Source organism: Anguilla anguilla, chromosome 11 (genome assembly GCF_013347855.1).
Source record: "Anguilla anguilla isolate fAngAng1 chromosome 11, fAngAng1.pri, whole genome shotgun sequence".
NCBI lineage: Eukaryota > Metazoa > Chordata > Actinopteri > Anguilliformes > Anguillidae > Anguilla > Anguilla anguilla.
The window spans coordinates 33,006,020-33,021,414 of NC_049211.1; the positions used below are offsets into that span (position 1 = coordinate 33,006,020).

The window sequence follows — 15,395 nt, forward strand, 5'->3', positions numbered from 1 at the left end:
TACCATATATACACACACAAGACTAGAGCTTACCTCTCATCATATACAGTGAGCAGAGCAGCTGAACAGACAATGGTCTGTCCTTTTAAACGTATACATTGGGTTGAGTGGCTTAGCAGACGCAACTGTAAAAGAAAGTAAAAAATGATGTGTTAGGGTCAGAAAAATATGTATGAACACACTGAAAGTGCAATGTTAGAGTATTGTAATTGTAATGAAAGTCATATTTATTTAAGCTGTCTTTAAAGGGAAGAAGTTGATATGTTGTATTAGAGCGAGCCGGCCTGGTTTATCCTCTCTGTTCTGTCGCAGAGAAACGGACGGACAGTAACGGCAGGGTGTACTTCCTGCATCACCCGACTCGCAGCACGCAGTGGGAGGACCCGCGGACTCAGGGGTGAGCCTCCGCTCACCGCACTCTTGACCGATCGTTCGCAGCCTCACGAAACGGAGGTTCCGGAAGGAGACGCATGGATGGGACGGCCTTAAGAATTTCATTTGGAGGGGCACCAAACTATGAATAGGAACCGCTGGGGGCCACATCGTACTCCTGCACTGTTCTAGCGGGGACTGTGACCTCCCCTCAGTCACTGTCGAGCCCACAGCCCGTCTGTGCAGGCTGTGTGTGATGTAGCTTCTTCCACTCACAGTCCGTTCCAGCTTACTGCAACTGCCGAATAGATGAGTTCACACTTACATTGTCTTTGCACGCCGCTCTGGATAAGAGCATCTGCTAAGTGATTTTAGCAATGCATAAGAAATCAATAACCTGTCGCCCACTGTTTCAAGGGGAGTGTGGGCTTGTCTGTGCTGTGCCAGACTGACTGAGAGTACTTACACACCCAAAAATATTTGAGTGAAGGGATAAATTCAATGAAAGTTTAAAATGTTTGGATATTTATTTGTGGCTGTGTGGCTACAGTGTGAAATGAGGAGCCATGGATGTAGTAATGAATACCCATGGTGGTTGGTTTAACAATGGTCCGTGGTGATTGGTTATTGTAATGGCCCATGGTGATTGGTTATAGTTAGGGCCCATGGTGATTGGTTATAATAATGGCCCATGTTGACTGTTTATGATAATGGCCATTGGGTTATAACTGGATATAATGTAACACCTTCAGCGAGATGAGGTCTGTTTGAGAGGATGAGTGTTGGGTGGAGGGGGGCATGGCTTTGAACCCTGTGCCCCGCCCCTCCAGGCTGCTGAACGAGAAGCCGCTGCCGGAGGGCTGGGAGATGCGCTTCACGGTGGACGGAATCCCCTACTTCGTAGACCACAACCGGAAAACCACCACCTACATCGACCCGCGGACCGGGAAGTCCTCACTGTGAGTGCCCCCCTGTGACCCCCTCAGTCTCATATTCCTCCCCCCTCCCAAGCACTTTTACAGCACGCATCATAACACGAGCAGAACATCTTATATTGTGTTCTAGAGGTAGGAGACGTGCTAGTTATACTGATACTGACCCACGTCTCTCTCTCCCTTTGTCTCTATTTTCCCTTCACTCCTCCCCCATCTATCTCTATATTACTGCCCTCTCAGGGAAAATGGCCCACAGATCACATACGTGCGAGACTTCAAAGCCAAAGTTCAGTACTTCCGGTTCTGGTGTCAGGTGAGTTCTGGCTTCAGGAACCTTTTATTTGTATGTGTTTATGCATGTAAAGGGGGAGCTGAACACAGCTAAATCATAATTATACTAGCCCCACAGGTATCCATTTCATACCAACTTCTGCTCTCAATGATTTAATTAGCCCTATCATTTCCATTTTAGCTAAATTTATTGATGAGCTCAGCAGTGACAGCTGAAGACTGTTCATGTCCCTATATGAAAGACCTTACTCTAGTTTCATAAAGGACTGAAGCAACATTAGTATACACAGCTAATTGAGCCAGGCTAAATGGCTAGCTAAAACCTCCAGGACTGGGGCTCCCTTGGACTTGGTAATAACAACATTGCACAGAACAACAGAACTTGACAAAAAAAATCTGCAAAACCAAACAGAATTTAAAATATATATTTGGATGCAGTTATAGCAGCAATTATACAGTAGACTGAGAAAACAAGGGACACAGACAAGATAGACAGGCAAGTAAGCAAAGGTTTTGTAAAGATTGGACTGGCAGTTGTTGCTAAATTACGGTTAATTTTGTTTTAGGCCATGACCTTTTGACATGTTTATGAATCAGAAATATGCTTTTGTTCCAGCAACTTTGCGGTTGAATTGTTGATAGTGTGACGACAAAAAAAAAAAATCTTGATTGCATCGACACCTTCTTGTTGGCTGACTGCTCACGTCTTGGAGAAGGCAGCTTTGGAATTTGAAACGACCTTGTGTTTCGAAGGCCTGATCCTTATCGACTAGGCCACTCCCCAGTTTCCTGTGTTGAAGGTGGAGGGGGTTGTCAGGGGTAGAGTGTCATGACAGTCCAAGTGCTATGTTGAAAGCCTCAGAAAGAATTTAATATCTTTATTAGTCCCATTCATCAGTCAATTTAAAAATGACACGTCTGCGTTAATCTTCATATGTGAACATCTGTGGATTTTCCTGGAATTGTGGATAAAAATATCACATTTTAATGATGAGCAAGGGGTAGTTTATGACCAGAGAGGAGCCAGGGGTAATGCACTTGTGTGATGAAAGATGCTTCCTTTTTTTAACAGCAATTGGCAATGCCTCAGCACATTAAGATCACCGTAACCCGGAAGACTCTGTTTGAAGACTCGTTCCAGCAGGTGAGTGTGCATATTAACACAGGAAATGAAGGGGGCCAAACTGAATTCAAGATGAGGAATTGAAGATAGCAACATGAATTTGACATATTTAATTTTTTTATTAAAATTTTATATTTGTAATTAAACAATGTTGTTGAATTGCACATTCTTAGCTTTTATGTAGGAGTATATTTTTATACATTTTTAATACATTTTTATTTAAATGTGGTATTTACAGCACTTTTTATGCATAGCTTTCCCCCATTTCAGGGCACCATAATGCTTGGGACATGTTAATGTTACGTAAATGAAAGTGGTTATGTTTTGTACTTTGTTGCATATACTTGGCAATAACTGCTTTAAGTCTGTGACCCATAGACATCACCAGACACTGAGTATCTTCTCTGGTGATACTCTGCCAGGCCTGTACTGCAGCCATCTTCTGGTCCTGCTTGTTTTGGGGCCAGTTGCCCTAAGTTTTCTCTTCAGCATGTGAAACGCATGTTCACTTGGATTCAGATCAATTGACTGACTTGTCCAGTCAATCATTTTACAGTTTTTGGTTTTAAAATATCTTTTGTTGCATTAGCAGTTTGTTTGGGATCATTGTCTTGCTGTAGGATGAAGCGCCGTCCAATGAGTTTGGGGGCTTTCAGCTTGAGCAGATAAGATGCTTCTGTACACTTCAGATTTCATTCTGCTGCTGCTATCAGCAGTTACCTCATGAATGAAGACAAATGAGCCTGTACCTGTGGCAGCCATTCATCCCCCCACCAACATTTTACACAGATGACGGGGGTGCTTTGGATGTTGGGCAGTTCCTTTTGGCCTCCACACTGCTCTTGCCATCACTCTGATACAAGTGAATCTCCGTCTCATCTGTCCACACCTTTGCTTTCATTGTAACGGCTTCCTTCTGCCCCTGTGTGTTTGTCTGTAGATCATGAGCTTCAACGCACAGGACCTGCGACGACGACTTTGGATCATTTTCCCAGGAGAGGAAGGATTGGACTACGGGGGTGTGGCCAGGCAAGCTCATCCAATCACTACCTACCATCTGCCTTCTGGCCGCTTTCACCTTGTGGCGGTCCAGAATGGGGACACCCTAAATTTATGAATAAATTACTTTGAGTGGGGGGATTTGTACATGCCAGTCTTACACCAGGAAAAATGAATGGTTTTACTATTAAGTCCTGACTGTAACTTTAACTTCATGTGGGAGAATGATGAGTGGGAATGAATAATTGGTATTCAACAGTGGGTAACTACAGCCAATATGAAATCAGAAACTTAAACAAGCTATTCTAGATTTGCCTTTTTGAGCTGTATAACATAAATGAGTGAAATACTGGAAATCTATACTGTTGCATTACCAGTGAGCATAGTTTTTAATCATCAGGCCAAACCTAGAATTATTCAGACAGCTTATCTTGGGGAATTTTGCATGATTGGAGTGGATGGTTATGTTGTACTCTTTCAGTTAATGTAGGCCAAATTGATTGCATGCCGAGTGTTCAGTATCCACTAGATTTACCCTGAATCTATACGAGATTGGATACAAGCCATTGAATAACCTTCTATTATTGAAGTATTGTTGAAGCTTTTGAAGACACCTTCTCTAAAGCCTTAATGGTTATGTTTTCCATAAATTATCACAGACTTCTCATCAATCAGCAGTGTGCTGTCTGACTGTACTGATAGAGAGGACTCATCAGGATTTCATTTCCATTGGAAAACTTAGACTTGAGAACCAAACAGCAAGGGCTTACCAGTATAGCACAGTTTGTGTGTAATAAGGGTTAACAGACACACTGGATTTTAATGGGAGGGTTGGGTGCATATGGTCCTAATTCCCTGAGCAGGGGGACATCACTGCTGTTTAACTGCTATGAACCGCTCAGTCACTGCCCATTTTCTGCAATGATCTGAAGACACATTTCTTCAGATTCTCTTGACTAACTTTTCCACTTCCTCCACACTCATGTGACACTTGTATCTTCATCTCCTTGCACTTTGTTGTTGTACTTGTATCCTCATCTTGATGTTCTTTCAGTTCTTTGTCATATCCCTTGTAATCGTGCCTCATTTCTAGCTTAAGACTTAGTCATAGCTTTACTGACTTAGCCTGCGCTTCACTGTTTGAACGAGATTTGATGTTCGTGGCTATGGTTAGCTGCTACATTATGAGAATTTTACTTTATCTGACCTGTGTGTGTGGTTGTTCCAATGACCTTCCATATGCACTTATTGAAAGTCACTGGATAAAAGCGTCTGCCAAATAAAATGTAATGTAATGATGTGGGAAGAACTCCTCTGTGTGAAGCTGGTGTGGGTGGGACAAATTGCCTCATTAGTCAATTTAATAACCTAAAGTTGATGATGATTGTGATGATGATGTGTAGGATGAGTATAATGTGTTTTCTTTTTGCTTATATGTATGCAGGGAGTGGTTCTTCTTGCTCTCACACGAGGTGCTGAACCCTATGTACTGCCTGTTTGAGTACGCCGGGAAGGACAACTACTGTCTGCAGATAAACCCCGCCTCCTACATCAACCCCGACCACCTCAAATACTTCAAGTTCATTGGCCGCTTCATTGCCATGGTGAGGATTTTAATTGGCTAACTAATGCTTCTGTTGTACCGTTACCATTCAAATCAGTGGTTTGCAAGTTCGGTCCTGGGCCCCCCCCCGTGTTTGCTGATTTGCATTCCAACTACAGCTGCAATCCTAGAATTTTAACAAGCTGTTTGTTTTTCTTAATTGTGTTCATGCTTCATCTTTAGAGGGATTATTTACCCTTATTTAAAGCCACATTGATTGAAATAACCATACATGCCATGAAGATATAAAAGTCCCTTGATCACATTGTGCTTATTGTGCTGTGGTGCAAATTACATACAATTACATAAAAAGAGGTGACAAAATTTGTCACTCTTTGATCAAATTAAAGACTGTTGTGAATCAGTAGGCTCCTAATTAGTTTGTTGAACATGTACAACACAATACAAGCTTGGCTCATTATCATTTGCTTTGTCTTTGAATTCTTCATTATCTACCAGATGGTTAGTTTTAGGAGCCATGTGTCCAATTAGGAGCCAATTGATTCACCTATTAGATCAGTTAAAACATTTTTTACATTTTTTTCAAGGCATGCATAGCTACTTCTAGAGTTTAGAAATAGAGTCTGCACTCCTGAACTCCATGTAAATCTTTTATTGGTGTCAAACAAAGTTTTGATCAAAATTGGATCTTTGTAGGGTAAAACTAAAAGTGCCCTTTTCCCTCCTGTATATAGACTGATATAGTAGACCTAGTAGGTCATCTGGTTTAGGTCACCTGGTATCTGATGTCAGCCCAGGCATATGAAGCCACATATGGAGACAAATCGCTATAGGTTAAAGACAATCAACCGTTATTACTAGTGTGCAGGCCCTACTTCAACTCTACGCTGTATATGCCTTGTATACACCCTGGTCGATGTAGGTATTTCCACACACGTCTATGCATAGCCATCTCTAACATGATGTGGGTTAAATCGCTCTAAACATTTAAAGAGCAATTAAGAAAAATGAACAGCTTGTTAAAATTCTTGGATTGCGATTGTGGGTCAAATGAAAACCAGCATACACAGGGGGGCCCCAGGCCCAAACTTAAGAACCATTGCTTAAACTCACTGATGGTAAAACAAACGCCCAATTTGGCTGATAAAGGTGCGCTCATCCGCTAACACGTGGTTTTCAGTTGATGTATTTTTTCGTCTCTCAGGCACTGTTCCACGGGAAGTTCATTGACACAGGGTTCTCCCTCCCCTTCTACAAGCGCATGCTTAACAAGCCTTTGAGCTTAAACGATCTGGAGTCCATCGATCCTGAATTCTACAACTCCCTCATCTGGATCAAGTGAGTGGCGTGTTCCCATTTCAGTTTCACATTTGAATGAGCTTCAGTACAGAAAGTGTGCGCGCGTGCGTGCTTGTGTCTGTTTTGTGTGTGTGTGTATGCAGTTTTCCAATGCCGATGGAATGGTTCCTTTTCAGTTAATTAATGTCAATGCTGATTTACCAGCCATGCAACAATTAATTTTCCTCCATGGAGCAGGAACTTATTAATAATTGACTCTTTTCCTTTTGTCAGGGAGAACGACATTGAGGAGTGCGGGCTGGAGATGTACTTCTCTGTGGACAAGGAGATCCTGGGGGAGATCACCACTCACGAGCTCAAGCCGGATGGAGGGAACGTTCTCGTAACGGAAGAAAACAAAGAGGAGTACATCAGGTGGGCCCCGCCCTCTGCCTGCTCCATTCCCGTAAACTTGGTCTCTGGGTCTTTCTCCTAAAATGTTTGGCGGCTTGCTTACACGTGCAAGCGGTAGAATGCTAACAGCATTAGAGCACACTTCCTGTGGTTGGGGGTCTTGGTCTTTGTAGTGCATCTTGGTTTTAGTAGTAGGTCTTTGTCACAGGCAGGGCTCTAGACTAACCTTTTTCACCATAGGCCCAGAACCATCCTGAGCAACAATTTTAACCATCCCAAAGTGAATGTGGAGGGGGAGTGGGGCTATGTATAAAAAGTGCTGTAATCTCTGCATGGTAATGCACTTTTTGGTAATTTGTATTTGTCCTAATACTGTAGCTTATTCTTCTGCCTAGTTGGCTTTGCAGAGGTTAGGTCTGAATAGTGTTCACTGTATGAACTAAACTGTGTCCTTGGCTAGAAATAGCTGTACAAAATAAGTATTGTATCTTATTGAACTTAGTAGTAGTTGTTGTCTATGACCATGAAATGTACTTTTTGTACGTCGCTTTGGATAAAAGCGTCTGCCAAATAAATGTAATGTAATGGTGAAACCAATGTGTAAAAAATACCCTTTAATAAAAGTTGAGAATCTGTGTTTTGGGGTTGTAGCAGGTCTTTGTCATTGCAGTAAGTCTTTGGCATTGTTGCAGGATTTTGTTGTTGTAGCTGGTCTTTGGGGTTGTATCAGGTCTTTGTTGTTGTAGCTGGTTTTTGGGGTTGTAGCAGAACTTCATTGTTGGAGCTGGTCTTTGGGGCTGTAGCAGGACTTTGTCGTTGTAACGGGTGTGGCTGCCGTTGGCTCTGCAGGCTGGTGGCGGAGTGGAGGCTGTCTCGCGGCGTGGGGGAGCAGACGCAGGCCTTCTTCGAGGGCTTCAACGAGGTCCTGCCCCAGCAGTACCTGCAGTACTTCGACGCAAAGGAACTGGAGGTGGGTGCAGTCTCAGACGGAAGATCGTCCAGTGTGTGGTGTGATCCCAGCAGTGCCCTCTGATTGGTTAATGAGCAGTGCAAGCCCTGTGATTGGTTAATATATGGCTTGAGCCCTGTGATTGTTTAATATGAAGCATGAGCCCTGTAATTGGTTAATGTGCGGTGTGAGCCCTGTGATTGGTTAAATTAAGGCATGAGCCCTGTGATTGGTTAATATACGGTATGAGCTCTGCGATTGGTTGGTTAAAGTACGGTGACGGCCTCCCTGCAGGTGATGCTGTGCGGGATGCAAGAGATCGACCTGGGGGACTGGCAGAGGAACACGATCTACCGCCACTACGCCCGCAGCAGCAAGCAGATCCTCTGGTTCTGGCAGGTCAGCCCCTACCGCCACTCACCGCAAAAGTTGTGTTTTTGTGTTCCTGTTCGAATATAACGAAGAATGGCGGAAAAGGCGCTCAAACAGCAGAGCAGAAATCTACAGGAGAACAGATGTTAGGTCTGAAAAAGGTGACTTAACGCAGTTTAACACGAGTGCAGAAGCGTAGCAGAAGAGACGTGATTGGCTCAAAGCCTTAATCAGCCACTACACGTTTACTTTTTTTTTTTTTTGAGGAGCGATTGTGACTTTTCTTCGTCTGTGTTTTTCCGGTTTCTGCACCTGTTCATTCGGGTGTCACCCCCCTCTTTCCCTCACCTCTTTCTGTAGGCAACACTCTTACCCTTTATGTAACTCCGCCGTGTGAATATTCATCAATAAGCCGGTATCAGACTCACTGCAGATTCAGAAGAGCTCATTAAGTACCACATCCCATTATGGAGGTTTGCACGTTATGAGGAATACATTATTGTGATTTATAGTCGATAGAAAAATTGAACGATGAAGGTTACTGCATTTCATCTGTTACACATTGCCGGAGGTTGTCATGGCAAACAGAAGATGAATATTCATGAGGAGCTTTCAGAAATAAACCCAAGAATTGCAATAAAAATGTAAATTGTGCCAGTACCTGGTGCAGCTCCCCAAAGGGTTGAATATTTGTTGACGTTCCCTTGCAGTTTGTTAAGGAGATGGACAACGAGAAGCGGATGCGACTGCTGCAGTTTGTCACGGGCACCTGCAGACTTCCTGTCGGGGGCTTCGCGGACCTGATGGGTGAGTGACGGAGGGGCCTGACCAATGGCGGAGCGGTATCAGGCAGTTTGCACAAGGCCACGCCCATCCACAGCGCTTTGTGGTGGGAGAGCGAGGCTTCAGGAACCCTATAATGTGTGAAGCTATGATGAGCTGTCAGTCATTGATTTGCTCTCTATAGGTGCACACAACGATTGGTTAAAACCAGCAAGTCACCGGTAGCATATCATAGCTTCGCCCTATTTTCGTTACCTGACCGTGCCCTCGCTAACAGTAAACACCTATCCTCTGCCATTTTGATATTATGTTAATATTTTTTTAATACGGGTGGAAGTGTAGTATAATGGGTAAGGAACTGGTCTTGCTGTATAAATGGACACAATGTAAGTTTTGCAAGTCTCTCTGGATAAGAGCGTCTGCTAAATGCCGGTAATGTAATAATACCTGCACACATAAATATTTCACCAGCGAGTCTGGGAAAGGCTGTTAATATGCCTCACTCATTCGTGGTGTTGAAATTGATGTTGGCATAGCTGCTCTGTACTCTGCCAGTTCTGCTTTATTAAGGTAAGAATGAAGAGTCTGTTCTGCTTTCAGGGAGTAACGGGCCACAGAAGTTCTGCATCGAGAAGGTCGGTAAGGAGAACTGGCTGCCCAGGAGTCACACATGGTGAGCTCATCCTTAAATCCTGCTTAGACAACCCCCCCCCTGGGTCCCGCACGTTTCTACAGGTCACTGCCTAAATTCAGGAAGTGCTGAGTAAGCTCGAAAGTATATTTAAAGCAGATGCTTCGTGCAGGTGTGCTTCCGGGATTAGTTGCAGTTGATGTCCAAGCATGCTCGTGGTTGTGTAATAAAATGCTGGTAGGTCCAGTTGCCCTTTATTTTGGCTTCCATTGCTAAAAGAAGAGACCTTGGTGAAGAAAGATGGCAGGAGCTTCAGTGATTTGGACCGCTAAACTTACTGATGTTTCTTGAGCAACTATTTTGCGGCCATGACTAGAAAAAGGGATCTCAGTGACTGTGATAGAGGGGTGGTTGGTGCACGTTCAGCAGGAGCTTCAGTGACTGAGGCTGCTGAACTTGCTGATGCTTCATGAGGGCCAGTGGCTAAGGTGATGCTGGTATGGAAGTCTGAGGGAAGGCATAATCAACTAGGGGCCACTGAGGATGAAAGCGCATACTACTCGACTGTGATGCCATAGATGTGAAACAGGCGAGCAACTCTAAATCAGCTGAGTGCAAATGGCGATCTAGGGCGTGAGCTACAGTTTTAAACAAGAACAGCCTGCACGAGAACTTGATGGAGAGGGATTCTACGGTTGACGTTTCCTTTATTTGGGCAGTTACCTGTATTTTGCACATCAAGGACAGCTTTAATGTGTTATTCCATATTAGCATTTATTTTACATTGTAACCTGTGCTATTTTGTATTAGCATTTATTTTACATCACACCTTCTGGACCCCAGAAAGGCTTAACGGCCCTCTCCCTGATCCACAGCTTCAATCGCCTGGACCTGCCCCCTTACAAGAGCTACGAGCAGCTGAAGGAGAAGCTGATGTTCGCCGTCGAGGAAACCGAAGGCTTCGGGCAGGAGTGATCCACCGCGCCCAGCCAACAGCAGCAGACCCGAGAGACCCCGTCGCGTTTGAGGTTTCTTGCCAGCGGCGGTCTGACCTTTGACCTTTAGTATTTGCTTGGGACGCATTTTCCACGGGGCTTGTGTAGTCCGTCACTGGAGAGGGGAGGTTGTCTCCTCGGTACCCTGCCGCTCCCCCCCTGCCTCCCTACCCCCCTCAGCTATGCCCCCTGGGAAGGTGATGGGGGGGCCCACTTAGGGGGGTAAAAAAAATAAGCACTTTAACAAGAAACCTTTCCGCTTGTGAATGTGTTGAGTTTTGTTGGTTCGGACTGGAACTCAAAAAGCACATTCTCCTTTCCTCAGAGGGTCCGTTTCCTCAAGCTCAGAACTGACCACAAAAACAGTGCTTTTATGCATTTTTCATACATTTTGGACAGCCCAGTTTGTGTGAATTTTGGAATCCCTGTATGAGTTTCCTCATTGGACGTCTGTATACTTCCCATAATGCCGGGTGTTTAGGCTTTCATCTGTTTGGGTGATGGGGAAATTTGAGGAGTGCCTGTGACACATTCAGGAAACCGATGCAACTTCATAAACAGCATTTAGGAATGGTTGGAAATCATGCTACATGGAGATGATGCTAAGTGAATTAGCTGAAGAGTGTAGAGAAAGCCAGCTATGAACCCAGACCTAAAAACACTCTGGAACCAGGCTAAGTGAATGTACTTACCTAACCTGTGGATGCACATTAAAGTCAACTTGTTTTTTTTTTAACACCACTAATCGTTAGCAGTCAAGAGACTGAATGGTGAATGGCTGGCCAATCAGATTCTGCTCCTGACAAATGTCATTTTTTATCAAGCAAAGGTGTTCAAATTCCATTCATCTCAGGTGATGTCACACGTTGACGGACGGTCAGCATCTGTCGTGGCTGGACAACGTCTCTGTAATCAGCCAATCTTAATGGCACAACCCTGGATAATAGAGCTGTTGATAAAGGCCTTTGAACCGGTCTATGTCTGGTCTGCGCCTAGGCTTCTAGCCTCGTGTCTGTATGCACCGTAGTTGTGGTGTGCGTCCCGCTCCTCGTTGATTAGCCAGCCCACAAAGGTAACGCAGCGGAAAAACCATGAAAGAGGCGTACGCCGCTGGATCTGATTTAATTTCTGTTGTCGTCTGAGTGAAAACTCCCAGCGGCCAGGACCCTAGTTTTATAGGACCTTCCTGACTGATTATTTTAGCCATCTCCGCCTGTTTCCTGTGGAGGAAGGGGCGAGAGGGAGTGCGTGTAGCCTAGTGAATCAAGTTTTGGGGGGTTTTTTGTCTGTTTTTTTTTTTTTGAGGCAGCTGATGCCTGTCCTAGATAATGTGAGAGTGAACTTTTGTATTAAAACTGGAGGGCCGGGGGGCTGGGGGATGGGGGGGAATAGTGGCTCTGGTGGGACACTGCACTAAACGGACGCCGCTATCTTCCTGTGACGTCAGCTAAAAACGGGGCTCCGATCTTTCACAGCGGGTACACAGGCCAGTCGAAGGCAAACAGAACTCTAGACAAACCCTTCAGAGTTTAAAGATAGTATGTTCATTTTTACATTTATTATTTTCCCCAAATTTTGAGCTTTTTTTTGTAGTAGTACTGAAAATCCTCTGTACTTCCTGTATTGCCGACCATATAAGTGTAAATTTAAGTATGTTGAATGGCTATTCAATATACTTAAAACTGGATAAAATCATGAAAAACGATCTGGTCGCAGATGTATTTATTTTGAAACATTGAAGATTGACATCTTGACAAGCCTGGAGACATGACCCAGAAGGCTTGTCTGAAAAGCAGGAAAAAGGGTTACTTGGTGTAATGGGGGAGGTGGCGCATGGGGGAATATTGTGACCTCTGTTTTCAGTGACATTTCACTTTGGCATAAACATGTACTGTATTTATTAAAAGCAGTGCTGTTATTACTCCCCTGCTAAATTTAGCTCCTGGCCCAGCACAGCCCAATATTAATTCCCCTCTCTCACATTGGTGCTTTGGCGAATGTTTGGGAAATTTTGTCTATTAATTTAAACTCAAAACTAAGATTAAGGAATATTTCAACTACAAATACTGCCAATCTTTGAAGAAACCGCCGGTTTAGCGGTATTTGTAGTGTTCTATTAAGGGCTCTTTAGCGATATGAAAAGCTTTAAAGCACAGTTTGAGTAAACGCAGGCATAGCCGCACATTTTCCCTGGGACTTTGATCAAACTCAGCACATGAAACTTCTCAGACCACTTAGCTTTGAACCTACGTAAGCCTGTTTCCTCACTTTCTGCAAGCTGTCGCGACGGATATCAGACTCACGGGTGCTAACCGTGCGGCCGTGTGAACATACGAGAGTTTTCTACGCCTAAAGGAAACTCATTTGCATACGGAGCGGTACCTTCGCGCTACAAGAGGTTTCGGTTTTACAAGGGCTAATTACACGGAACCTTTGGTCGATAAAAGATCTGACACAGAGCGAAGAGCAGCAAGCTTTTACCGCGTTTAGACTGGTAGTTGTGTTACAACGACAGTTGTTTAGCTGCAGTGAGTGCAGTTTTGTGAACCTTTTGCGGTACTACTGAATATGGATCAGACTGCGTCTGTGCACATAAAGACGTCTTTGTACAGGAGCCCTGTATATTATATTTCCTTTCAAAGATTTTTTTTTTTTTTTTTGGTACTACAATATCATGATTCAGACCTTGACAAAAAAAGCCGTATCCTGTGATTCTCACGCAAACCTGAAAATAGAACAGAAAAAAACCATCCACATGTACAATGCTGTGACATGTCATTATCAGCAGTAGGTGGCGCCATCGTCGTCCTACCACTGTTCAGAACGCAATGTTCTCTTACCGTCTCGTATGAATACAAAGAGCATTCTGTGTATACAGGATCTGAGAATTGTGTGTACATGGTAAACATGTCATTTAACGGAGTTCACAGGCTTTCTCTGTCTGTTTCAGCGGTATAAGAAACCAGGGGAAGTGTCCTCTACATTTAATTTATGCTGCACTGAAATGTGCTAACTGTTTCCACATTTATTTTTTCAGCCTACATACCAAGCTACTCTGATCTAACCTCTTGTAAATGAACCGCTGTAAATTATGTTAATACATCCGTTTTAATCCTTCTGTAAAAAAAAAAACAAAAAAAAAACAAATAAAAGGAAAACTGGGGCTAATGGTTGACATACCATTTAAGAAATGTACGTGTTGGGTTTTATTTGTAAAAGCAATTGTAAAAATGCTGAAACCTGGTTTAGGAATAATATATTTGATATTGACGTTCTGTATTCTGTGATCCCTCTCTCTTTAACCTTATCTGCTTTCCCTGGTCTGAATGAGGTAAAAAAAACAAACAAACAAACAAAAAAACACAAGTAAGATGGGCTGTCTGCTTTAAGGTGTAGATTATTGCTCCAAACAAAGCCATAATTATTTGTCTTGTTGCCAGAGTGATTGTGGGTGTTCACTTAAGCCAGATTCTTACAGTATTGTTATACACTCAGTGGCCACTGCATTAGGTATACCTCCTTGTTAGCGTAAATAGGCTGCTTCTCAAACAGCAAATCATGTGGCTGCAACTCAATATATAAAGCATGCAGACATGCAGAAAAAATATGTCTTCAAGTATGGCCCTGATTTGCCACTTGGGTCACTATACTACTTTTATGGGTACGTCGTGAATATTTATGCTTGGCCCCTTAATTGCTGCTTGCAGCTATATTTAGTTTTTCTCCTCATGGTTCATCATTGAGCTCATTGAAAGTCAGGTGTATTGACGTAAAGACGAACCAACCGAGTGACCTCACAACCGGGCTTGTCCCAAGATGGCTGCACCCTCGTGCTAGTACCTGCTAAAAAGCTAACTTTAGTTCTAATTTTTCAAGCAAACATGCATCAGTGTCAAGTTTGAATGTAGGGCCGTATCTTATCTAAGGTAAAAAGCAAATGGACCAGGGTCACACTACAGAGCTTTTCCCATCCGCTTTCAACGCAAAAGTATTAGGACCAGTGAGTTATTGTTGTTTTGGCACACTACTCCACCACACTGGGTTTGAATTAAAATAAGTGCAGGCTGTGCTGAACCAGGATCTACATTAAACTTCCTCTGAGATTCAAACTTGCACCCTCCTGGGGTGCAAAGTCCAGCTCCCCTTCCTATAGAAATTTTTGCTCCTTAGACTTTCTCCAGCTGGTCTCTGCCTGACAGTTACTGTAGTGGAGTCCCCAGTGGCTTCAGTGCTGTCAACAAAGACAGCTGTGACCACTGCAACGCAGCGCTGCAATTGAAGAAGAGGGGCTTCACATGAAAGGTACAGTACACACTCCAAAGTTCCTTTGAGTTTACAGATGATTAAATGGGACCTCTACAGCACAAACAGTGCTGGGGTGGCAAAAAAGCACAATGGTTAAGGAACTATACTTTGAGGTCACAGGTTTGATTCCCATGTATGCCACTGCTATTGTTCCCTTGAGCTAAGGTACATAGCCTGAATTGGTTGGTTGCATATCCAGGTGTATATCTATGGGAGCAGCTACTAAATGTAATGTACAGGGCTTTCCGTGTCAATCGGGGATAGAAATGTGAAATGTTGGAGGCAGGTGACTGTTTCCTTGTTCCTACCTGAGAGTAATGATTAGCCTGTACTTTGCTAATTTGGGTGCTTGCCCCTCAATGTTTGATTTCCACATAACCTCTT

The 15,395-nt window shown here is 43.6% G+C and overlaps 1 protein-coding gene across 1 annotated transcript in view; it reads left to right on the top strand.

Moving 5' to 3' along the window:
• Positions 1 to 13,893, top strand: part of itchb (itchy E3 ubiquitin protein ligase b) — a 36,561-nt gene extending 22,668 nt beyond the window's left edge. Inside the window, exons 12-24 of the mRNA XM_035382244.1 lie at positions 313 to 397; positions 1,203 to 1,331; positions 1,548 to 1,620; positions 2,671 to 2,742; positions 3,662 to 3,750; positions 5,165 to 5,324; positions 6,489 to 6,622; positions 6,857 to 6,997; positions 7,826 to 7,946; positions 8,220 to 8,324; positions 9,008 to 9,104; positions 9,681 to 9,753; positions 10,587 to 13,893. Coding sequence (XP_035238135.1) covers positions 313 to 397; positions 1,203 to 1,331; positions 1,548 to 1,620; positions 2,671 to 2,742; positions 3,662 to 3,750; positions 5,165 to 5,324; positions 6,489 to 6,622; positions 6,857 to 6,997; positions 7,826 to 7,946; positions 8,220 to 8,324; positions 9,008 to 9,104; positions 9,681 to 9,753; positions 10,587 to 10,686 — 1,379 coding nt within the window. The 3' untranslated portion in view covers positions 10,687 to 13,893. The remainder of the gene's footprint in view (positions 1 to 312; positions 398 to 1,202; positions 1,332 to 1,547; positions 1,621 to 2,670; positions 2,743 to 3,661; positions 3,751 to 5,164; positions 5,325 to 6,488; positions 6,623 to 6,856; positions 6,998 to 7,825; positions 7,947 to 8,219; positions 8,325 to 9,007; positions 9,105 to 9,680; positions 9,754 to 10,586) is intronic.
• The last annotated feature ends 1,502 nt before the right edge of the window (positions 13,894 to 15,395 follow it).